The 24,516-nt window shown below is 56.5% G+C and overlaps 1 protein-coding gene across 11 annotated transcripts in view; it reads left to right on the top strand.

Moving 5' to 3' along the window:
- Window positions 1–24,516, top strand: part of STARD8 (StAR related lipid transfer domain containing 8) — an 83,483-nt gene that overhangs the window by 45,221 nt on the left and 13,746 nt on the right. For 9 of the 11 annotated variants that reach the window (XM_087749221.1, XM_087749220.1, XM_087749219.1 and 6 more), the window contains one exon: window positions 22,471–22,542. In XM_087749221.1, coding sequence (XP_087605347.1) covers window positions 22,471–22,542 — 72 coding nt within the window. Of the gene's footprint in view, window positions 1–10,997; window positions 11,388–20,413; window positions 20,724–22,470; window positions 22,543–24,516 lie in introns of those variants that run through there. The other 2 variants (XM_087749225.1, XM_087749226.1) reach the window with 2 other exon arrangements.

Here is a 24,516-nt window from a genome sequence, read left to right as displayed (position 1 = left end):
CTGCAAAATGGAGTTACCATGCAGGGGGATTATCTGCTCCGGGCTGTCCTCGTGGGCGCCATGCTGTGCTGTGCCGTGCCGTGCCGCGCTGGCTGCTGTGGTGTGGCTGAACCGCAGGGTGATTTACCCAGCATGGGCTCGCTGCTCTCCTGCACCTCGTGGGGTGACGGAGGGTGAGGGCTGTTCATTCCTTCATCTGCAAAAGCCATCAGAGGGGGACCATGTGCTCTGGAAGATGAAGCTGGCCCTAGCCAGGGAGCGTGATTTGGGGTAAGGATTCGAGTCAGCCTCGCGGCTCGGGCAGCAGCTCTGGTGGGAATTCACGTTGTGCTGGGTCAGCGAGCAGTGCCTTGGGCTTGGGGCTGAGGAGCTGTTGTGTTTGTCTGCCCTCTCATTGCTTCTCCTGCTAAGTAGTGACCTGCTAAGGCACCGTTAAGTCCTTCTCTAATATCTGTAGGGTTTTTAGGTTAGCATTAGGAATTTATGGAGCAGGCAGGTTTATCTTCACAGTAATTCACCGCTGCTAACACCAGAAAACAGCTGTCTGTCTTTGCCCAAGAAGTGGTCAATGCCAAGAAAAGGCGACCTGTCATCCCCTTTCACCCTTTAAGACCATCCCTTCCATCACCTTTAAGATGATGAAGATAAGTCATGCCAGACCCCAAATTCTGAGGCTCGTTGACCACCTCTAATTCTATTCCCTCCCCCAAGACGGCTTTGATTTCCGTTGAAAACAAAAAAAAATCAAGCAAGCAAGCACAGTAATATGTAGGATCATCAAAATTTACTGTGCTCTTGATGTCTGTAGTGCAGAGTTAACTCTTTTCCCATTGATATTTGATCAGACCTTTATTCTTGTGCAAGGTCCTTGGAGCCTGCAGCCGGAGCTGCGCTGCCCCGGGTGAGACGCAGCAGGCTGGGCTCACCTCCGAGGCAGCGCCGTGCTTCAAGCAATTCTCCCATTGTTCCCTATGCCAAGTTTCTTCTCCCCCATTTTGTTTTCTTTTTATTACTGTGATTTCCTAACATCAGAAGAGGCGAGTTATGAAACTGGAGTTATCCAAACACGTCTTGTTTGAAGATAGCGTTTCATCCAGCAGATGCAGCTTCCTGCTCTGTAAATGGTTTCCATTGTTCCGCGTTGGCTCCTGGCCCTGTCTCTGCCGGGGCCACTGGTAGCGTTGCTCAGCTCTGGCAACCCAAGGAGCGGTGGTCCCAGCCACAAAGTGCTGCTGGCCATGAGGCAGTGTGAAAAGGCTGAACTGGGAACACTGGTATTCTGTAGATATCCTTCAAAAACATTTGGGAGGCTCACTGGAGGCTGCCTCTTTGCAGGGGTTAACAAGGCAGCATGCCTGCTGTGAGGCTGCTGCTGGGGCGCTGGCTCGGTTGGCCGCTGCTCCAGCAAGGGATGCTCAGATTTTCCAGTACGTGTCCACTCTTCCAACAAGACTCTGTCTGGAGGGGCCAGTTGGTGCCACTTCTGCTGGAACACGCCCCAAGCCAAAATGCTCCAAATATCCACCTGCTAATATTTGCTTGTGGGTTCCTGTATGTCTGAACGGGAGTCAGACCGTGGGGCCCGTGACCAGATGCCCGCTGTTGAAATGGAGACAAGGCACAGCAGAGAGAGCAGTTAAAAAAAGAGTTAAAAATGCAGCACTGGTATCAGCACCGCTCTTTCACATGTTGGTTGCAAACCCGGCCATGTACAATGATAGCCGCTGGTCTACTGGTTGACATCCAGATTGCAAAAGAGGAAGGAACCAGGGGAAGAGTGGGAGAGAGTAAATAAAATAAGGTGGTGCTGGTTGGTGTGATGAGGATTATTCCCAGCACAAAAGAAGCTGCATAATTTCTATATCTTTTGTAGGTACTGCAGAGAGAGAGGGTTTGGAGACCCTCCAAGGGACAGTCCTCTGGCTGAGGCTGCGGTGCGGTGGGTGCCGAGCCTGGCCAGGGCTCCTGCCGGCGGCCAGGGGCGTTCCTTGCACTGGTGCAGGGTATTTCTGCCAAACGTGACATGGAAAGCATTGGAAAGAATTGAATTGATTTTGTTTAAAGATGTTTTGTTTTCACTGGGAATCAGAGACCTGAGGTTGTGTTTGCTGGAACGCCATCGCGCCCTCCGTCCGAGTTACCCGCCGTAAGGGAGCGGGAGGAAGAGAAGCCTTCAGAAGCGCGTGCTGCACCGCGTTTGCTCGGCGTGTCCCCGTCATCCAGCAGAACCGCTTCATCTGGGGCAGCACGGGTAATGCCCAAACCTTCCCTGCTTCGGAGTCAAAAGGCTTTGGCTTTGGCTGTGTTGGTGCCCTGGCCTTCTTTCCCCTTGGGTTTTGCATCTGTTAAGCTTCTCTGGGTAAAAAACCTGCAGGCTGCTCTCGGTCAGATTTGTAGCCAGGCAAGCTACAAAGAGACACCAAAACTGTCTCTCTTCGGTAACTGGGAAAATGCCACCTGACTCTTAGCTCTGGTTTTAAACATTTGATCCAGAAAGCAAAAAAGTGTGAATTAATTTTCCCATAGGATGGTTAAATAGGAGATGTGACTGAAGAAAACAGCAATTGGCTTCTTGAATAGCTGCTATAAATAGGATAAATGTGTTTATTGGTGAAACAGGAGGCCGGTCTTACTTCTCGTTACTGCCTGCTAAGATGGGTGGTGGGTGGAATGGGTGTTTGGTGGTGAGAAGCTGGAAATTCCACTTTGCAGCACAGATGTGGGTGCTGGGGGAGCTTGCCGCCTCCTCCCTGCTGGCATGGCCGTGACATCTGCTGGCATCCAGGACCCCCACTGTGAAAGCAAACCTGCACTGTTGGATTAATTAATTCTCTAAAGTACGCTTTTAGTTCTGCTTTTCAGAGAAGATGTGAGATGTGGTCCCCAGAGCAAGGACACTGAACATGCTTAAGACTCAGCTGGACAGGGTGCTGGGCCATCTCATCTAGACAGTGCTCTTGCCTAGAAAGGTTGGACCAGATGATCCTGGAGGTCCCTTCCAACCTGGTATTCTATGAGTCTATGAGACGCCTGCCATGAGGGGCGTGTGCCTCTTCATCCTTCCCATTTTGGACTTCCTGGTTGCCGGGTGGCACGGTGGTGGGCATGCCAGGCGGCTGAGCTGTCTCCCCAGAGCCTCTGGTTTCTCCATGGGCTGCCGGGGCCCTGGGAGCCCCGGGGCAGCTTTTGGGGAAGAAGAGCTGCAGGTCCTGGTCTGGTTGCTCCTCCCTGGCTGTCTGCTCCTGGCCATGGATGGGAGTGAACCCTGGTCTGCACGGTCCTCTGCTCTTCTGCTGCTCACCTCTGGGTGCCTCACCACCGCTAGCGACACGGAGGTGAAGCTGGGTAGTGACTGGGGAGGGTCCTCCTGCAGCTGAAGGGCTTGGGTGAGGACGTGTTCGTGCCTGGTGGAAAGCACATTCCTACTCTGGCATGCAGGTTGAAAGAGCTGTGTGGTGCCCACGTCATTCCCAGTCCTGTCCTCCTTGGCTGGTCCCCAGACACTGCCAGAGATCCCTGTGGTGGTGGCAGGACAGGCAGCATGGGATTGAAGAAGCAGTCAAGAAAGAGGAAAGGCAGAGCTTGCTGGTAAGCTGGAGCTTTGTGCCTCACGCTCCATTCCTTGGGCACACGGATGCTGTTAGCCATGACCTTGGACTTGCAAGAAAGAGGTACATAGCCGGCAACTCAAGCAGGCTGCGAGTGGCTGAAGGATTCTGGGCAGCAGGAGGCTGGCTGGGACTGGGCTGAAGGCAAATTTTCGGTGGATTGGCTTTCTCTGTCGGTGGAGCTTGTTCTGAGAGGAGCTGGGTGTGCCCCAGAGCTCTTCCTCCAGCGCTGGGCTGCGCAGGAAGCCACGGTGGGGGTCACGCTGTCCTCAGGGCTGGGGCACAGCCGTCCTGCTGCTGCTGCTGCTGCCGCCCGGGGCTGGGGTACAGCCGTCCTGCTGCAGCCTGCGCCGGTGGTGCCTGCCTCTCCCACTCTTGTTCTCCACAGCTTTCCCACCTGTTTGAGAAGCAGTGATTTTTTTTTTTTTTTTTTTTTTTTTGCATGAATGGAGTGTGTTTTTGTGAATGTTCTTTACGGGATGTGAAACCACAGATGTTTGCTCATTAATTAAGTTCTGCAAAACTGCTGCCGGAAGCAGCGCCAAGCACTTGGCAGAGCTCCGTGGTTTGACGTTTTTCCTTCCTGCCCCCTTCTCAGCTAAGCAAACCCTGAGCCGAGCCCTTCACGCTGCGATGGCAGCCCCTGCCTCTGCCCCCTCTCCCTTCCCCTGGCCGAGCTGCGCTTTGGGCTGGCACCTCTCGTTTTGCGGTGGTGGACTGGGGCTCCCCAGGCAGGGTCCTGTGAAAGGAGCCCACGTCTCGCACCTCTGTTTCTTTGGCCGCAGCTGACAGAGAAGGCAGAGGATAATGAGGTCGGAAGTCTCAATGATTAGTATTTGATAAGGTTCACTGACATTTTATGTTTTGTCTCCATAGAGAGGAGGAAAACATGGTGAATTAAAAACACGGGTCTTGGCAGGGCCAGCCCTCCCCGACTGCCTGGCTCTGGGTCGGGATGGGGTCCTGCCTCACGGGACCTGGAGCCTCTCGGATCCCAATCTCCTTACTGCAAATGAACACGGAGACCTCAGGCGTCCTTGGGCTTCTCTCTGGCTGCGCTGGCAGAGCCGGTCACCTGCCCAGTGCTTCACCTGGGGAAGTTACCTGCTCTCTCGTGGTACGTGCCACTCTTTGAACAGGAGCTGTGCTTGTAACTGGCTCCTGGCAGCGTGGAGATAGCACGGATAAATATAACTCGACGTTGCATAAGTCTGTGTTTTGCGGATTATTGAGGCACTCTTGTTTCTTGGCCAGACTCCTAAGCCCATCGGGGTATCGAGTGTTGCACTAGCGGCTCTGACAGCGCTTTCCCTGTTTTCTAACAGGAGCTGCTCCCCTTTGCCCATCTCCAGCTCTGCCTGGGGGCAGCAGCGGGCAGGGCTCTGCCGGCCACGGGCAGGAGGAACCACGGGCTGCCAGCGAGCTCCTGCCTGCACGACCACCGCAGCCGGTCCGCTGCCCGGCCGGGGCGGCGGGTGGGTGCCATGGACCTGCCGTGGTGCAGAGCTGCCGGGCAGCTGGTGGGGGATGTCCTGCCTGCCGTGGGGCAGCTGCGAACGCCTCCTGGTTACTGCCTTGCTATCCCTCTGGCCCAGCCGGCTGGCACGTGTGACTTATCCAGTAACAGCTCTTTGTCTGGATGGGAAAACAGTAACAGCAGGCAGGGCTTGAAAAGAAGGAGAGCAAGTAAGGGAAAATGAGCACAGGCAATTTCAGCTCGACCTGTCTAGTGATGCTGGTGGGGTAAATCAGCAGCCGAGGTTGTGTCAGAGGGCAGGAGACCATGCGCGGGTCCTACCCTCTTGCTTTGGGCTGGCATCCTCTGGCAGGGTGGGCTGGTGGCTGCGCTGAGACCTGGAGCAACCCCACCTTTTGGCAGGGCTGTTTTGATGGACAGCCTGGACCAGTATTTGGTATGCATTAGACCTTCCTCGGGGCAAAAAAAGTGAGAGGGGGAAAGCTGTAGGCTGCGTGGAGGAAAATGAAAGGACAGAAAGGGGTTCTGCTCAGCTCCAGCCTCGGCAGGCGCAGGAGGGAGGAATGGTGTGTGCTGCTTCCCAGCAGCGCAGGCGGGGACGGCAGAGGAAGCCCCGTCCACCCGTGCCGAGCCGTCCTGTGCATCCTGCTCCAGTGCCAGCCCGCGGGTCCCGGCATGGGGATGGGCACAGGTGAGTTTTGCAGTGGAAGTGGGATGAGGTGCCGTATCCCACACCTCTCTCTGGGAATGCTCTGGAAAGCTGGGGAGAGCTAAGATCAGCTCGTCCGGTCCAGCGGGGTGATCTCAGCCAGGAGGCACCTCGTGACGCTCTGCAGTTCTGCAGGCGGGTTGTTGGCAGGTGGGAGCGAAACGCTCGGTGAGCAGCCGGCAGGCAGGAGCAGCGAGTCCTTCAGTGCAGCGGTCACGGGTCAGCGTGCATGTGTGCGTCTGCGCCTGCAAGCCGGCGTGTCGGGCAGGGTGTGGGAGCGTGCCCGTCCGTGTGCACGTGGCTGTAGCTCGCGCAGCCAAGCTTCAGGCGAGCAACCGTGCATCCAGGCACTGCAACTTGCATTTTTTCAGACAAAAGCAAAGTACAGGCTGTCTCAGATGGGGCTGGATAGCTAGCGACTGCAGTGGCTGCTGCTGCTCACCTCCTCAAGATGCCAAGGCTGACCAGGACTCGTGCTGGGCCAGCCCTTCCCAGAGGGATGGGAACAGAGGCTTTCACAGCCTGCCGTTTCAAAGCAGCTCAGCACTTGATTTTCTAGCCACTTGTGAGCGCCGAGTGTTAATTAGGGGCTTTGAGTCCCTTCAGAAAACATGCATGTGTGAGTCAAAAATTAGCGACTCATAAAAATAGACACAGATGAGTTCCAGAAGGATGTGAGCTGATTGATTTACCACAAATGACGTTAGCCTGCAGCTCTATGGTAGAAGTTTTCTGAGGCAAAGATTTCCTCAGAAATGTCAACAGGAGGGTTGCCGCACGCTAGTGAGACTGAGAAGTAGTGCTTGCTTGAGAAGATATAAACATTTTAAAGTCTTGTTCTGAAAGATGCAAAGATGACTGCTGGGGAGGTTTACACATGTAAAATACTGCCGTGCAAAGCACCCAAGTATGGGACTGAGGCGGCCCTGGGGGGCTCCACGGGCGGGCAGCCCCTCGGAGGTGCGGGGAGGTGGGACGATGCTGCCAAGGTCCCTCACCCAGCAACACGGGGTCGTACGGGCTTCGAGCACTGCAGGGCGAGCACCGTGACAGCCTTTGCTTTGATCCTCCTGCCCTAAAATGATGGGCAGAGTGGGACTTCCCCACTGTGCCTGGCCACTGCGGCAGAGTTTTTTTTGGAGAATTTCCTCCATGTGTGATTGCAGGTGGATATTCCAGTATGACTGTCTTTAGGGCAAAGGTCTCCTTGTATAACCCCTAGAAAGCATTGGATGCAGGCTGGAGCCTTCGTCAGCCCTGTGCATAACCCCGCCATCAGGAGGGGAATTTGTCTTCCCTTAGCAGCAGACTCCTCCTCGCTGTGTCCGGCTGCGAGCACAAGCGAGACCATTGTGCTGTCGGGCAAGAAAACCCCGAGTAGGTCTTGCTGTGACAAATCTTCTTTTACTTACACAGGGGCTTTCACATGGAAGGGAAGCTGGAAAAAACATGCCCATTCCTGCCAAAAGGCGCTGCTTTGCCAGTAACTGGCCTCTGTTTTCTATTGCTGCTGCTGCAAATGGTTGATGTGTTGAATTAGGGCTTCCTGCTGTCTTCTAACCCATGGGCTTCTCCTTGGCCTGACCCTGGGGAGGTCTTCCTCTGCTTCTGACCTTGCTGTCTGCAGCCACAGCACCGACTCCGATGCGTTCGGCGTCATAACTTCCCTTGAGCTGGAATAGCTGCGCAAGGGGGTGTGAACTCATATGCCTGTAAATCTCTTGGAAGGCTGGGAAGTACTTGGTTAATTAATAAAACTGAAGAGGAGAGTCATTTTAACCGTCTCTGAGAAGCGGTTCCTATTGCTTACAGCAAAGGTCTGGGATTCAGGACTGTCCTTCGGCTGCGGACCAGTCCAGCTCCCTCCGGGCATCCTCAGATCCTCCCTCTGCCGTAATGTGAACAGGCTCTTCGGCCCTGTCCCGTGAGGCTTTGCTTGCTTCAGCTCCTCAGAAAATGCCATGTTATATATAAAGGGCTGGGTTGTGGGTGGGCATGTCTGCGGAAAGGGGCGCAGGGCTGGCCGGCAGAGGTGGCTGCGCTGGCTTTGCTGGTGGGAGGCAGGCAGATGGGACCAAGCCAGGTAAGCTGAGTCTGCTGTTCCTATGGTTTGTCTTCCATTGGGATTCAGCATCTTGACTGTCAGGCCAGCATATGAATCTATAACATTGCTTGAGGCCAGCTTTTGTATCCTGTTTTGTAATATTCCCTGACATTCCTCACATTCCTGGCAAGGAGACTTCTGTATTTTTTTTTTTTAAATGTTGCTTTGTCTCTTTGCAAAACTGTGACATCTTTTAAAACTACTCTCAAAAAGTCCGTTGGCCTGCTCTCTCCAGCAGCTCCTGTTAGCTTCATAAAGAAAAGGAAACCTTGAGCTTCGACTCCAGCCCCAGCACCCTCTCCTTCCAGTGGGGAGAGAGGGGAAAAAAAAAAGAGAGAGTCGTGGACTCCTGTTTGGCTCAGGTGACCTCCATAAACCTCGGGTCCGTGCTGTCTGGTTCCACCCTTGTCCTAAGGTTTTACTCTGCTTGTGATGATGATGGGCTCATGAGCTGTGCTTTCATTGCCGCTGCAGCCTGTCCGGACAGCGCGGTCTGGAGGGTCCTGGGTTTGGAGGAGAGCTTTGGAGAAGGCAGAAGCCACCACAGTGGTCCTTGGGTTGGTGTCCTGCCTCCGGCGCTGGCCTCTTCTGTCTTATCTACCAGGGTGTAAGGAAGCAAGCTGAGGGGTGGGTGGGATGTTTTGCAATGCTGTATCCCTTGACAGGGGATGAGAGACCTATTGTGTTTCCCACCGGGAATGAGAAACAAGGTGAGAAAGAAAGAACCTGGTGTTGAAGCCCATGGTGTGACCTAGTGGAAAGTTTGACTTGAATCAACACAGCTTATTGTCAGCTGTGTCAGGATATGTCTGGTAAACACACGAGCCCTCCTTCGGTCACCCTACAGCCAGACTTCAGAGAGACCAGGAGAAGGCCAGCTGGAGAAGAAGCGTGAACTAGCAAGCCAGCCCGCAGGTCCCCAGCCAGGTCTTCTCCTGGCACTGGGACCCCCTTCCCTCGCTTCTCCGGGCAGCAGCTCCCCAGGACACGCAGGGAGCCCCTTGGATGGGCTGTGCCAGCTCCCCGCTTTCTCCCACGGGTGAAGGGGACAGTGGCACTGGGACCTTCTCTGTGCCCCAGAAGGAGCTGTTGGTTCAGGGACCCTCTCAGCCTCCTCTCCTGGGCACCATTTCAGTTTGTTCCAGATGAGGGGACGCCCAGCTGCCTCTCCCATCGCTTTGGAGCCAGCAAAGGCTCTCTCCTCCCTTCTCTCCCACCTACAGATGTTGGCTGACTGGAGACCCGGGAGGCAGCTGCTGCTCTTTTGCTGCAGCTGGAAATTGCGGTCTGGTTTCCTTCTGTGGCGCCACGGTAGCATTAATGACAGGAAAGTCCGGCCAGGGATGGTGGTGGAAGAGGCTTTTCCTGAGGAGAGCTGGACCAAAATCCCCTTGTCGAGGGGGAGGGCGTTGCAGTGGGCGGGATGCGTGCGTGGCAGCCACGGGTGCCTTCCCGCACATCTCACCCCAGCTGGGACCCGGTCCCGCTGCCGGCGTGAGTGTGGGTGGCGCGTGTCCGCGCGGAGAGCCAGCCTTGGCCAGCGCCATCCTGCATCTCCAGCGTGCACCTGCAGCGTCAGCTGGGTTTGGGGTCTTTGCTGTCATGCGTGCACAGGAAGGCCTTTTTCATGCTAAAATATGGTTATTCTTTGTTATCTGTTGGCTAAGTCCACTGCTGGCTTGTTTTTAGCAATACTCTCATTGCAAGGGAAGTGCTTGCTTTCAGCTCCAAGAGGATCAAGGCCTCTCAGTTCAGGGATTTCATTGACCTGCTATGTCAAAATAGCTTTGTGGGATCCCTGAGCAGCTTTAGTGGAGTGCGTGCTGTGTGCTGGGCCGGGCAGCAGCCAAGGCACCCTCCGTTAAAGGACGCTGAAGGGCAGCAGCACGGCTGTCTCTGAGGCCCGGTACTTCCCTGCATTGCTGGGATGTGAGATCACATTTGGAAGCAGCTTTTGACTCCTCCTGTGTTGGTGGAAATTTTGCACATGGTCGCTGGTAACTTGGATGGCCACTGCGACGCCTCCCCATCTGCAAGGCGATCGCCGTTGTCAGCTGGACACCCCTGCTGCCACGTGTGCGGGTGTTTTCATCCTGCTCCTGTCCAAGGTTTGCTCACAGATGTGTTTACCAGCCTGCTCCTCTCTACTGTCCCCTTCTGCACTTTGGACCTAGGATCTCCCCTGCCAGGTCCTGCTCAACCGAGGGGATCTCACAGCTCATTCTGTAAACTATGCCAAAAGCACCGACTCGGGGAAGTGCAGTTGCAGCGAATGTGCTTTTCATTACAGAGACGAATCCCATGTCAACCGGAGCTTCTCACTTGGACCATGCTGTTTCCCTCAGCTTCGGTCTGCCTGAAAAGGTTAGGCGAGTCCTGCCTGCGGGGAGGGAAGGAGCGCTCCCAGGGCAAGGCGAAGCACCGATGGGTTGAACGCAGACCAGGAATCTGTAGAAAATTAGGCAATTAAGTCTACGTATCTTGGATAGCAGGTGCTCTTGGTCTTCTCCGTGAACCATCTTTTTCCAAAGCTTTTAGTCCTCTTTGGTGTCTTGAGGGACTGGGAAGTTTATGACGGATCAGTCTTTGCTTTCAGTTTTCCCAGCCCTCCCATCTCCTGCACGCGGAAAGGCTGCATTTACCCGCGCCGCCCTGCCTGGCTGCGAGTGGCTGGCAGCTCCCGTCGTTTGCAGACAGCCACCCACGAGGAGCCACTCAGCTGAGGTTTAAGGTCAGGGGTTTGAGCAGGCAGCGTCTGTTGGGGCGAGAAAGGGGGTTTTGGTGGTGTCCATCACTCTACTCCCTCCGGGCTTACTGCAGGGTCAGTCCCGCTTCCCAAGGCTGGTGCCAGCGCAGTGCAGCCCTGCGCGAAGTTTCACACTTGAACATCTCGGTACCTAATTTTTCCAGTTGCAATTGAAAGCTGCAACCCACCTGGCTGGAACGGGCATCCCGTGCCGCGGCCAGGACAGGCCACCTCGGTCTTCCTGCTCCGGGGCGCCGCGTTCCCGCTCGCTGCAGGGGACGGCAACGCCCCCGGCCGCAGGGACGACTGCTCCGGGGGAAGCGAGCCTGTCCCGCCGCTGGCGCAGGGCTTACGGAGAGCTGGAAACAGTTAAGCGGCGTGCCTGCGTGCATGTGCGCTCTCGCTCCGGCTGTCTCGCGCACTCCCCGCCTGCTCCCACCCCTGCTGTTCAGCCCTGGCGCGGCTGGGGATGTCCTCTGTGCTTCTAACAAGAAATTAGATGGCTGGGTAAATGAGGGCAGATTTTATTAGCTCGGTACAGTTGGCCTTCATAGAAAAATCAGAGGTCTCCAGCTGACTGCCTGCGGGAAGGTCTTTGGCCGGGAGTCCTCTCACCTCCAGTGGATGGTGCTGGGGTGGCCGAGGTGGGGGATCAAGGAGGCCAGTGGTCATGCTGATATTTTTTTCTGCATTTAATCCACGGTTTCCAATGAACAAAGCCAGGATTAACAGCTTCTGCCATGGTGAGTCTGCTCGTGTCCCAGCTTTGTATTTGTATTAGGAGGTTTCAGCCAGCAAACATGCTTTCGGGGGGAGATGGGAAAGGCTGTAAAATGACCTTTTTTCTTGTCAGAGATTTCTTGAAAACAGTGTTTTCTTTTGCAGAGAGTCAGTTTGCTTTGGCGTTTATGCAGCAGGGTGAGGGAAGGGTTAGGAGGTGTAATTCGTTTTGTTGTTAAGCTTTTTTTTTTTTTTTTCCTTTTCTTTTCTTGAAAAACAGACCAGATTTTCCTTTAGCTTCTTTTTTCCTTGAAACGATCTGTAGCTTCTGCCCTGTCAGGAGTGTGCCCCCTTGGAGGGGGGCTGCGGCGAGGTGCGTTGTGAGCCCTGAACCCCTGATGAAGGCAGGCAGTAGTATTGAGGGTGCGGCTGTGCGTGATAGGAAGGAGAGGGGAAATGGATGCGACGAAGTACAGGCTGGTTTCAGTAGCAACGTGTGTGGCTTTTCTCTCAACCCCTCTGCTCCCCGCTTAAGATGCAGTAGGCGTAATAGATCTGCAGCCTTTTTAATATTTGGGCTTACTTCTCACAGAGTCAGCCAAGCTGGTGAAAGCGTGGTGGCTGCGCGGCATGCCAGCTCCTCCTAACCTTCGGTTGTTTCCTGAGCCCAAGCCAAAATGCCTCTCCGGGAGCCTGGCCCCCGCCTCCCGCCAGGCAGCGAGAGTGGCCGCGGCCGCAGCCGGCGTTGGCCGGGAGCCCCGGGAGCGCGGCAGTGCCGGTGCCAGCCATGTGGCATTGCCTGGTGACGCTGATTTACTTAAAAGCAGTTTTAAGCGAGAGGAAAGGAGGGCACGGGGAGAGGAGGGCTTCAGGGCTGCGAAGGGCGAGCTGCGGGGTGGGGAAGGAGATGCTCCCCCCGGGGCCGCTGGCAGCCGCGCTGCGGGCAGTGCCCGAGCCGGGTGCTGGGCGCTGGGCGCTGCAAAGGGGCTGGGGCTGCTTACCCAGCCCTTAACGCTCCAGATGGGAGAGATCCCGCGGGCAGGGTGAAAGTCCTGCCCCAGCGTACGCAGACCTGCGTTCACATAAGAAATGTTACTTGGCTGCTTTTTGAAACTTGGGGTTTGTTTTTTTTGGTTTTACGCTTTGGTGTGTAGTTTTCTCCGGAGGGACTGCGGGGAGATGTCCCCGTCGGGGGGCAGGCTGCTGTGCGGAGCAGGAGGGCCATTCTGTAAACGAACCCCAGCGTGCCGTTTGCAGGCTGAGGGGTGGTATTGTGGTCATCTGCATGTGCAGGACTTCGTGGTGTTAAAACCCTGAGTTTTGCAGAGATCTTTCTGATGTGGGATGGGATTTTCACAAGTTTAATGATTAGCATCTCCAGGCGTCAGTGCAGAAGTGCTGAGCGCTTTTGCTGCCACAGCTCCCTGCAGACCAGCTGCAGCAGCAGATGCAGGGACCACTTGATAGTCTGACCAAAGCGAACACCAGTGGGGCTGCTGGAGTCATGCTTCTGAGTCTGCAACGGGAGACTGGTGAGGCAGAAAAAGGAGGCAGATTATTGCACAGAGCTTGAGAAACACTTGATTCTGGCTTATTTTTGTATTGCAGCCTTTAAAAAGGGAAGAAAAGAGCCCTAAAGCAACCCTTCGTGCCTCTGCTGAGAAATTAGTGCCCATTTCTTCCTGCAAGGGTGCATTTCTGTACCAGGGCTGTGGCAGTGCCTGGCCATTGGCTCGGGCAGCCACCTAACCGGGTGTGACAGCCCTGGCTCTGGGCTCACTGTCCCCAGGGGCCTGCAGAACGCCCACCAAAGGCCGCAGGAGCCTTTGCATTCCTCAGCTGGGAACTGGATGGGTTTATAATTCTGTACAACATGGAAAAAGCTGCAGAAAGACCACGAGGGAACGCTGCTCCGTGGAGTTCCTCTGGTAACACACGCTGGTGTTTCTTCTAAATAAATGCCTAAAAACAGGGGGAAATTCCCTTGTGTATTGAGCAAGTAATTATTCTTCAATGCCTGGATTTAAAAGTAGAAGGAGCTGAGGATAGCTCCTAAGCAGGTAGTGCAGGAGAGAAACTGCAGCAGGTTCATTGACTGGAGATGCAAATGTGCGTCAGTTGCATATGCTGCGTTACGGAGTTGAGAGTGCTCTGCAAAGGCGAGAGCTGCTGCTGATTCTGGCTTTTTAGCAAAACTGTTGTCGTTTTCCTTTGTCTTGACCTTCCTTGGCCTTCGGTGATGGCTTGTCTTGGGTCTCCACTGCGTGCGGTACAAGTGCTGTGGCGAAGGCAGCAGCGGGATGCAGCTCTCTGGCCTTTAACCTCGGAGCATGCTGGAGGTGGGAGTAGGCTATGGGTGCATCGTTTTGTTGGTGCTGGGTCCAGTGCTCTTCCAAGCAGTGGAAAAATGAACTCCTGTTGTTGTCAATGTAAAGAAATGCATGATGCTATCACTCCTGGTCGGGGAGGTGCGGTCTTGGCCGGTACCTGCAGTGTCCGATGGATGCCATGCCCCGGTGCTGCCAAAGCGGTCAGGTGGGGAGCTCCGGCACTGCTGGCTGCCCTCGGAGGGACGGCATCCCTTAGTCCAAACAAACTGCGTGTGAGGCCCGTGGGATGATCAACAGGAAAACAACAGTGAAATTTTAGAAAGGGTGGGATACAGGCTGGGCAAAATGGATTAATTTTCTTCAGCATCTGAGTAGCTGTTTTCATCTGGATTCTCTTCTGGGTTTCCAGTAGTGGAAATGAGAGCACCCAGCCATCACAGCCACTTCAACAGTAGAAATGCATGTATGTATGATACCATATATTCAATAAATTAATGGTTGGATAATTAGGAACCTTAAATAGGAGGAGGCACAACTCTGCTGTCTTCTTGGCATAGTGCACAGGCTGCTGCAGAAAATGGTTATGTGCTTAGGTACCTTTTGAGAAGAAACCACAATATCTGATACAACCTTCAGTCTTTGGGGAGGCTGTGCAAGCAGCGCCAGGCTCTTTGTAAACACAGTAATTGCGTTTGGACAGGGCAGGCTGCCCTTGTCCCTGTGAGCGGTTGCTCACCGGCTGCAGGCGCAGGGCTGTTGGAGCACGAGTGTATGGAAGAGGGAATGCAGGTGGACCTGCAAAGCTCTACCTTTTCATCCCAGCCAGCTGGATGCAGTCTTTTTCTTTCAGCTGTTCGGGGTTGTACTGGGGTGTCTCAGTGTTCTTCGCTCAGTAAAGGGTAGTGACCTGCAGGCAGATCCTGCTGCTGCAGTGCAGTCTCTCTTACCAGCGTCACTTGTTCCTCCTGGGTGCTTCAGCCATGCAAGCACCTTCTTTCTAACTCTTATTTGCACTGAAAGCTGCTCCCTGTCCCATGCACACAGACGTGCATTTGTAGAGATACAGGCAGCTCAGCAGAGTGAATGCCAGCCTGAAACCCAGGAAGGGAATAACGTAACTGGTGCCAAAGAGAAGACAGTAGCCGTTCACCCCAAGTCTAGATCCGGGCAGAGGCAAGCTGTCGGCTGTGCTGGGGCTGACAGACCTTCTGGGGGTGGTGCACGGCGTGGGCTGGAGCCAGAGGCCATCTCTCCCCTGAGCTTGCTTTGCCATTGCCTTCTTCAGACATGGAAACTGAGGTTCCTGCTGGGCTCCCTCCTCCCGTGCAAGGGGACCTTGCTGCTGCGCTCCCCGGGGCGCAGGAGGGGACGGGCTCCTGCCCTGTCTGTTGTTCCTCTGGGGTCAGAGCAGCTGCAAAAATGCAGGTGGGGGAGGCAAGGAGGATGGATCAGGGTCTTCACCTTCCTGGCCCTTTGTTTCTGTTCCTATCAGTGCCCTTTCCATCCCCTTGTTCCCACCAGACATCTGCTCTGCAGCTGCAGCGCTCAAATGCAGGACGTTTAACCCCTGAGCTACCACAGCGCTTGTGTTCCCGGGGCGGTGTGAAGTGGAGGGCCAGGAGGAGGTGTCGAGGTGGCCAAAGGTGCTACAGGACTCTGAGGAGCGGAGATGCCTGTGGGGAGCAGGCATCTATCATGTCCTGTGGGACGCCCGCGTAGGGAGCGCCTCACCTGGCTTACACGCAGGTCTGCCTTTGTCCAGTCTGCCGTGCTGCGTGTGACCTACAGCCACGGAGAGGAGCAGCCACCAGCTCCAGGGGACTGGCCACATCCTCCTTCCTCCGGCTTGCTTAGTGAGGGGCAGGGGCAGCGCTGCCTTGCAAAGGAAAGCTGTCACAGCGGTCCTGGGGGGACCCCGGCTCAGTCTGTCTCTGCCACCTCGCCACGTTCTGCAGCCACGTCCAGCGGATGGCGTGTCCAGCAGCCCAGCGGGTTTCTTCCCTCCAGCAGCTGGTGCACCCCGTGCCTCCTGAGCACGGAGGTTGGTTGCTCAACCGTTGCGTCTAAAATAACACCCCAAGGGAGGAAGAGACACTTTCCTGCTGCAGAAGATGAACACTGGCTTCTCTGGAGGTGAACGTTAGGCTTTGTTGTCCCAGAGGAGTGAATACTGAAAGGAGAGAAGTTTTCACCCCTTCTTAAAGTAAAGAAGGTAACAACCGTGTTTGCGTTTTGCAAAGGCATGATGGAGCCTCATTCGTTGGGGGCTGATGTGGCTACTTCAGTGCTATCTTGCCATCGCTATTAAAGACAGCAAAGGCTGCAAACGTGAATTGAAGTTGCTCAAAGTGATGTTTGTGGAAGTGGTGGTGTTCCCTGTGCGGATCGGATGCAGCTCCCATCTCAGGTGCCAGCCTGCGAGGGAAGAAGCTGCTTTTTGGCTGGGTGCGGTGCAGAGCCAAGCTCTGGTGTTGCCCTGGACTTCCTCATGGCCGTGGTCTTACGGTCGTGTTTCTGCAGTGCAAGCACAGGGTTATCCTCACTTTGGGTTCAAGGGGCCACATTTTGTCTTTCTTTAGAACAGAAGAAAACAGACTTGAGACTGCTGGTAGGCTTGTTTGCAGGAGAGGAAACCAAAGCTGTCGCATCCAGTTGATAACTGGTTACATGCAACCCTGGTGCTGAGCCGAGATGCGAGCGGGGCAGAGATAAGGCGGGGGAGCGCTCCCTGGGGTGGCTGCTGCAGTGCTGCCTGGGGCAGGCTCCGTGCACGCCCCGCATGCAGCTGCCTCTGCCCCGGGCTGGGGGGCACCTGCCGAGCGGAGCCTCTTTTGTTACCTGGAAACTTTGCTTTGACAATAGAGCAGCAATTCGTCCGGCCTCCCAGGGCCCTTCCTTCCTCTCCGCTGTCCTAACAGAGGAGTTGCTGCCCAGCTGGGGTTTCCAGCCTTGCTGCCGTCCGGGGCACAGGGTGCTGGGCAGGACGGCCGCGAGCGTCTGCTGAAGCCGGGTACCGCCCAGGGGCGATGGAGAAGGAAGGGAGGGCACCCAGCCGGTGGCCGGAGGGCAGCTGGGAGCGGAGGAGCTTGAGCTGACGTTTGAGGGTGGTGCACGAGGTAATTCAGAAGCTCAACGGCTTTGGTCTCCCTGCCCCATGGGTGGCCAGAGGGCTTCTTGCCCAGGTTGTACCGGCTGGTGCTTGGGTACCGACACCCACGCAGACACTGGCCAGCAATTTCTATGCTACCTCTAGGATCGTTTTTACCCCCGGATTTCCCTTGTGTTCATCTGCACCATGCAGCAGCTGCCTGGGACATGAACAGGGTGGCGGTGGGCTCTGGTACCAGCCGGGGCTGGCGGTGCCACCGCCGTGCCGTCACCGCCCTGCGTGGTGCCAGCCCCGGGGGAGCGATGCCCCTGGGAGCAGACAGGGCATTTCGGGGCTGGAGGTGGTGGAGGCATTTGAACAATTCCTTGTTGGTGACGTAGCAAGGAGCAGTTCCCAAAACTTGTGAGACCTATTTACTGCATGAAGGTTAATTACGGAAACCCACTGCATCTGGGAGAGCATCCAACTGCGTTTGTCATTCCTGTCTGCGTGCCCTGTCCGTGCTGGCGGCTTTGAAATCTCTGCGGTGTGCTGGATGGTGCTGGGAGCTGGCCGGGCTGGAAACAGATAACTGGTATTTATCGGGGCTGAGTGCCAAACTGCGCGTGGACGGGGGATGCCCGTGGCTGCGTAAAACTCGGCATGCCTCTTCTGCTCTGAAAGCCCGGGTCGGCATGGGCAGGGAGCCCCGGCTGCGAGTCCAGCGCCGCGAGCGCAGCCCCGGCAGAGCGTGGGAGGCGGCGCGGGGGCCTCCTCCGGGAGGGGAGAGGTGCCTTCAGTCGGCACGGAGGGGTCCGGGATTGGCTCTCGGCTGTGTTTGAGTGGGCTCAGTTCAGAGAGGCGACACTGATTTCTGCAGGCGCAGCGCTGCGCGTCGCAGCCAGCGTTAATTCCTGTTCAACTTCACGTACACTGGCCGTGCCCCGGCCCCAGTACGTTCAGCAGCGGTAGGATACACGTTTCCCATGGGAGACTGTTGTTTCAGCTCCTCACTTTTTCAAGCAGTGAAGGCACATACCCCTGGTTTGGGAGATGTGTCAGGATTTTCTGTCGTTTCAGTAAAAAGTAGGCAAATACTTCTGTTTGCACACTGGGAAGGAAAGCTGAGCTCCACTTCTGCATAGTCACTGTTGTAGGCAACAGTTTATTTTAAGACGGGATGGAAAGAAAACACACTAAAAAGAAAAGAAAAAAGAGTGTTCCCCCGGCTAGCGCTGGAGTGTGACAGCCGGAGGCTCGGAGCTCCCGCCCGCATCTGCCGGGCAGCTGGCTTCACGGCTTTCCGTTAGGTAACCTATGGGCAATTTTATGATGTGGTTTTCTTTTCACACACTAATTGGCTGTGTGGGACTTTTTATGGGGAATTTGGAAACTTGCTGTGAGAAGCTGGGATCCTGGGGTGTGACTTCTCGTTTTTTATTTTTTATTTTTGATTTTTAAAGCGAAAGTGCAGAGCTGGGTTTCTGGGAAGTGGCTTTCCTGTCTGTAATTACATTGGCCTCCGGTGTTCCAGCTCGCTTGTGTTAGAGCTTTTATTGCATCTCCCGGGCTCTTCCCCATCCACGCCTGTGCCAGGTCAGGGGTGGGGTAGCTGCAGTCCCAAAAGCACTCGAGGGAGAGATGTCAGGCTCCAAACATCCCACGGCCAGGAGCCATTCCTGCCAGAGCCGCCACAGACCTGGCGTGGGTCTCGCTGCTCCCCCGCTGGCGGGTTATGTCCAGGGAAATGCCACAGTGCAGTGACTGTGCAGGAAGAGGAGTGGGGGAATTTTGTCCTTTTTTTCCACTTTCACATTGGTTTTCATCCTTTTCTTCCACTTTCAGTAGCAAAATGAGAGACTCTTCTTTCTCCGGTTTTGCTTTCTGCCCCTCGCCCCGGTGTGCTGGGAGGTGCTGGGGGCTCCGGGTTCCCAGTCTGTCTGGGCAGACGCCCACCAGCAGTGCCCTCCGTCCCGGAGTCGCTTCGCAGCAGCCAGCGCCGGTCCTGCGCGGCCGACCTGGTGGAGCTGCCCCCACCAGACCCGCTCAGGGCGTTTCTGATGGACCCCGGTGGCACTTGGGCCACAGCATGTGCCCCCTGTTGGGTACAAGAGATGGGGAGAGTGGCTGTGCGTGCCTTTTCCTTGGGAAACGCCATCCATCTGGGAGAGAAGGGCAGAGGCTTTGCCTGGAGGGGATTCTCTGGTGGCTCGTAAGGGTTGTGCACCATCAGGAGCTTTTTCCAGCAAGTGCATTGGTGCTGGTTCCCTGCCGTGGGGACATCCAGGCGTTTGCTGAGGGCTCATCTCACACAGAGAGCTTCCTCTGAAGCGGGAGCTGTAATGAAGCCTCTCATCTACCTGTCCAGCTGCACTCAGGAAACTGGTTAGCAGCTTTGTGTGTGTGTGTCTTCGCTCCTCTGCCAGATGTGGGTGAAGGTGGCCGGCAGGTTGGTGGTGGTACTGACAGCTGGGGTAATGCAGATGCGTGGACAGAGAAGGCTTGTGCACGTCTTCCTAGGAAACCCAGCTGAAAATACCAGGAGCCCACCAGCCCCTCTTCCCCTGCCACAGACTTCTGTGAAAGCCCAGGTGGAAGCGCTGTCATCTTTGTGTCCCATCTTCATCTGCTCCTCCTTCCTCGGTTAGGACCACAAGAGTGGCTGGTGTGTGCGACTCGCGCCGTGCGTGGGGGGGGTGTTTGGGCTCCTCCGAGTTTGCATTCGGGCTGTGCTGGAAGGTGGCTTTGTGGGATTTATCCTCTTGTTTCTTAGGGAAGCGCGGGCTCTGTGTGTGTTTATGTGCCTGTCTGCCGGTGTCAGCGTGCCTGCTCCTCCCGCAATACAATTCGAATGGGATCATTTCCGCCACATTTAAACTACAGATTGCAAAGATATTAGGTTACTCGTGAAAATCATTTGTTGACCAGAGGAGGCAACGAGACCCTCTTCCCGGCCCTGCTGAGGGGTGGGTGTAGTTTGTGATGAGCCTTTATTAGACATCAGAGAATCGGCACAGCTGGAGATGCAGCCCTACTGGAAACGCGTCTCCATTGCTGCTGCTTGTGACTTCTCTTCCCAGCACCGTTCTGCCTGGCTTGAGGCTGCGGAGGGTCTCCAGGCAGTGTCCCCCAGGGGCTCAGGCTGGATTTCCAGCAGAGGCTGCAGACAGACGCTTGTGCTGCTGGCTGTCCGGTGTGGGGTTTGGGCCCCCCGTCACCTTGCCCTGGCAGTGAAGCTCCCGGGGAGGGCTGGGGACACGGCTTGCAATGGGTGATGCCGTGCACAGCATCCGGCCGTGGCCCTGGTGCTGTGGCCGCGGGCGGTTCACCACCCGCCTGTGTGTTGGGCAGGAGTGTTTGCCTGCCCGTCCTTTCCTGCACTTCCCTGGGAAAGCACGTCTGTGGGAAGGGCGGGCAGGAGAAGGAAGCTGGCCGCTGGCTCCGTCCAGGACAGGGACACTTGGAAACCTTTTCTGTGCCAGCGCTTTGATGTGGGGAGGGCTCCCGCCTGGGATGGGCAGAGCCCCCCTGCCCTTGGTGGGCTCGCTCCCGCTGCGTGGGGCTCCGGGGGGGATGCAGGACTCGCGGCAGCGGGCAAAGCCTGGGACCCGGCTCCAAAACGGGGCGAGGAGAGGCACGCTCCCCCTCGCCCCCCCCGCCAGCCCCTGCGCTGGGAGGAGGCGGTGAAGGGGAAGGAAATGTCGTGCTCTGACTCTTGTTTCCACCGGGACGATGGGCGGCCGAGCTCAGTCCTGCGCGGGAGCATCCTGCTGCGGTCTGCGGCCCTGGGCCCCGGCTGCTCCCCAGCCCCGCGGGGCAGCCGCGGCCACGCTGGGTGTCACACGGCTCTTGCCCGTCCCCTGGCCACCTGGACAGCTGAGCAGTGCCGATCAGCACCCCGGCCATGCTCTTCTACCAGTTCAGCCCCTCCGCCATCAGGGGTAAGCTCGGCACGCGGCTCTGCTTCTGGCTGCCCTTTGCTCTGGTGTCCTCTCTGGGGGGACGCCAGACTCATCCCTCCCTGGGGGCTGTGGGCAGCAGGGGGTCAGGACGCCATGGGGCAGCAGTGGGTTGGGAGGTTGGTGTTCCTGTTCGTGGCTGGGGGCACCTGAGCTGCAGCTTCTGGCTGTGATGGCCCCGTGGCCAGCGACTCTGTTGTGAGAGAAGGAGGAGGAGAGCAGAGCAGGAGGGGGGTCTGGCAGGTCCATTGGCTGGGGGGCTGTGGGAAATGGCCATCCACGGACCCTACCTACCCTGTGGATGCAGGAGGGATCTGCTCTTCAGAGCTGTCATGACCAAAGACCACTCCCACGGACCACGAGTCCTGGTGCCCTCCCAGCTGGACGGTCGAGCCGCAGGGCGCCTTCCCCCGCGGAGGTGCCAGGGTGCGCGGGAAGGATACGGTGCTCTGCAGGGACTGGGCTGGCCCGATCGGGCTCCAGGGTTGGGATCTCCGCTGGGGTTACTGGGTTAGAGCCCTGTTGAGGACAGGAGGGGTCAGACATGGATTTTGGCTGGGTTCACGGCACGGCTGAGGACAGCTGCACAGTTTGGACCCAGATGCCGATGCTTATTCCAAACCTTCTTCCCAAAACTTTTGAAGTGTTTGGGTCCAGGGTTTTGGCTTAGTCCCATCCTTAACTGAACTGTTTGGTTTGGACTTCCCCCCCGACCCCGCTGTAGCTTTTTAATTGTAAATGCAGCCAGAGCTCTCGGCTGAGGCTGTTGGTGGATGGGGATGAAATTGGGGTGTTTCACTGCAGTCTGCTCTGGGTGGGTCTGGCCTCAGTCCGGCCTGTGCTGGGTGGTGCCTCCAAGAGGGACGGGCGAGACCCTGATCCTGCCGCCGTGTTTTCTACACTTGAGGTAAAATGTTTGTCACTGTCAGAAATATAAATCTCAGCAGACCGATGGACTGCCGACACCAGGCAGCAGCTTGCTTTGCCTGTGTGAGCTTTGGGCTGTTTTCTCTCAAGTTCTCTAAATCTGAGAATTTCCCAGAAAATAGCGCTGGCCATTGGATGGGCTCATCCAGGCGATAGCTGAACCTTGTGTGAGGGGTGGGAACCGGCCAGGCGGGGGGTGTAGAAAGCCATCAGGGTTTTGGTGCCTGCCAGGATGAACGCCAGCTTGAAAGAAGAGGTGGGGTGGTCCGGGGTGGTGGGAAGGAGGAGGAAGAAGGAAAGGTTTCTTTGGCAGGCATTTCTGGAGGATGTTTGCACAAGACACATGAAGTGACCGGCCCTAAGCTTTCACAAACTCTGAACTAATTATTAAAAATACAGGTCTTCCTCTCTTGCCTGGCAAAGCGTTGTATTTGGTTTGGTGGGTTCGGAAGTGAAATCTGTCATCGGGAGGTTAAAATTGTGTCTTGTGGCCCTGTCACTCCTGTGTAACCTCCTCCTCTTTGCCTTGTGCTAGCAGAGAGGCTAAAGCCGAGCAATTTCTGCTCCCTTGGGCAGAGACCCCCCCTCCACACGCGGGCATCGCTGCCCACCAGCATGCCCCTGGGCTCCCCAGTTCCCGTTTTTGCAGTTGATCATTTCCTCTACTTTGTGCACATGAAACACGGGCTCGGGTGCTGCTGGAGCCCTCCTGCAGCGGGAGCGGGGGGGAACAGGCTGCCGCTGTGGGGAGCATCGCTGCTGCTGGGAGCGATGCTCAGGCTGGTTCTTTGCTTTCTTTCAGAAATCGAAGCCAAGAAAGCTTGCGACTGGCTGCGAGCGGCGGGATTCCCTCAGTATGCCCAGCTTTACGAAGGTGAGAGCTGCCTCCTCCGGCTGATCCCAGTCCCTGCCCTGTACCTCGTCTCATGTCCTGTATCTCAACCAAATACCAATGGTGCTGCAAGGAGAGCTCACAAAACGCTGGGGAGATGAGAGGACGGAGAGGATTGTTTAGCAATTATATGATCATGTGTTAAAACTTTAAGCCTTTGACTTGGCTGTGGCCTGGAGAGTCAGCCATGCCGTTAACTTTTCTGCATTCCTGAACTTTTCCCCTTCAGGCAGGGCTGCGAGGAGTCCCCGCGGCGGCTGCTCAGGCCAAAGGCAGGCAGGCTTTGGAGGGCCATCAGCTCCTCAGTAGTTCAGAGAGTGTTTGCAGTGGGTGGGAGCGCAGAGGCAGCCAATGTAGGTAATGCGGAGTGTGAGCGTTTCCTCCCTCCCTCCCCGCTGACATGTCCTGCAGGCTCCTGCCCTGCCCCGATATGCTATTTGGCAGCAAGGTCTGCGCTTTCTGAGTACGCAGCGACCTGTGCCTGCAGCAGACCGTGTCCCCATGCTGCACAGCTCCCAGGGCGCAGGGGATGAGCAGACCCCCCCGATGGACCCACTCCCACCTCCTCTGCCACGCACCCACGGGCAGTTTGGTTTGCAGGGTGACTGGTGGTAGGTCTCGCCTCCGGCTCAGCTGTGTTTACTTCAAACCCATGGTGGGACCGCTGGTCCCTGCTGGGGGGGCCGGTGCCGAGGAGCGGTGGCTGCAGCCGGCCCCGGCTGGCCGGGACAATAGCGGGAAGCCTGGTCTCCGGCGGGCTGCAGCGATGGCTATTGTTCAGCTGGGCACTTCCACCGCCCCCCGCAACACGTGCGCGGGAGCCACGCTCTTGCCCCCTGGGTGATGGCTTTACAGGCTGCCTGCTTGCCTCTGGTTTCTATTTTAGGGGGCAGGCTCCTAGCACGGCCACGTGCGAGGCCTGGCCGGATTCCTGCAGGTGAGACCCAGCCCCAGGTGTCAGCCCCAAATAGTGCCTACAGCCCGCGGCGGCAAGGAGCTGGTGCTGGGTGCTGGAGTCTATGAATAAACTGACCCTTTTTCCAGCCTCTCTGAGCAAAACTTTCCACATCCTCCAAGTGTTTCATTCTGTTTTTCTCCCCAGCTGGCAGGGCTCAGGGTCCCCTGGGTAATTGCACTCGATGGCTTCATTAGCAGCCAGGCTTAGACACTTGTGGTTAATGGTCCAGGTCCTATGTAGCTGGTCCCAGCAGAGCTGTCTCCGAGTGCACAGAGATGAGCAGGGAACTGGATGGAGGCCCTTGGGCACCTTGCCACCCTGGCCTAACTTACATGGAAAGAGCAGTGCCCAGAGACCCTGGGCAGGTACCACCTCTGGGTGGTCCTCCAGCTACCGCCCCGAGGGCAGCGAGCGTATCTGCCTGTGGAGAGCTGACCCATGGCCTTTGAGGCATGCGATGGGATTGAATGAGATGCTAGAGCTTCTGTACCACCATACTGGTACAGCTTTCTTGCCCCTGGGAGACCTCTTAGCAGCTCCTAGCTCTCCCCAGGGGACATCCCCTGAGGGATCAGTGGGAGAAGGGAGTCATTGATGAGCAATCAATGCGTGTGTAATGCATTGCTTTCTGGGCACCAAGATGTCTCCTGGGCAGTGCTAGGGAGGTGGCTACTCTCCAAAAACCACCATGAGGTGCTGAGGAGAGAAACTGAGGAGGTCCCTATCCCCCCTGCAGTGCGTGCAGCCGTGATGCCTCCCCTTAGGAGGGGCAGCCCGGGCTCCAGATGTGCTCAGCTGGGAGCAGAGCTGCGTAGGGTACCTGCGGGGGTGTGTGAAAGTGCTGCAAAGGGCTGATGTTTATTTCTGAATCGGCTCATCTCGCCCAGTGCTCAAGCCAGGCTAGCACCCCAGCCCAGCAGGAGCCTTTCCCGTGGTCTTTAACTGTCCTGGGCATGCCAAGGTCCCCAGCACAGGGACCGGGTTGTTTGTCCTGCGGG

The sequence above is a fragment of the Nipponia nippon genome, unplaced genomic scaffold, assembly GCF_047370975.1.
Source record: "Nipponia nippon isolate SJK-2023a ecotype South Korea unplaced genomic scaffold, ASM4737097v1 scaffold_12, whole genome shotgun sequence".
Taxonomy (NCBI): Eukaryota; Metazoa; Chordata; class Aves; order Pelecaniformes; family Threskiornithidae; genus Nipponia; species Nipponia nippon.
Note: the sequence above shows the minus strand (reverse complement) of the source record. Positions and strands in the feature narration are given on the sequence as shown.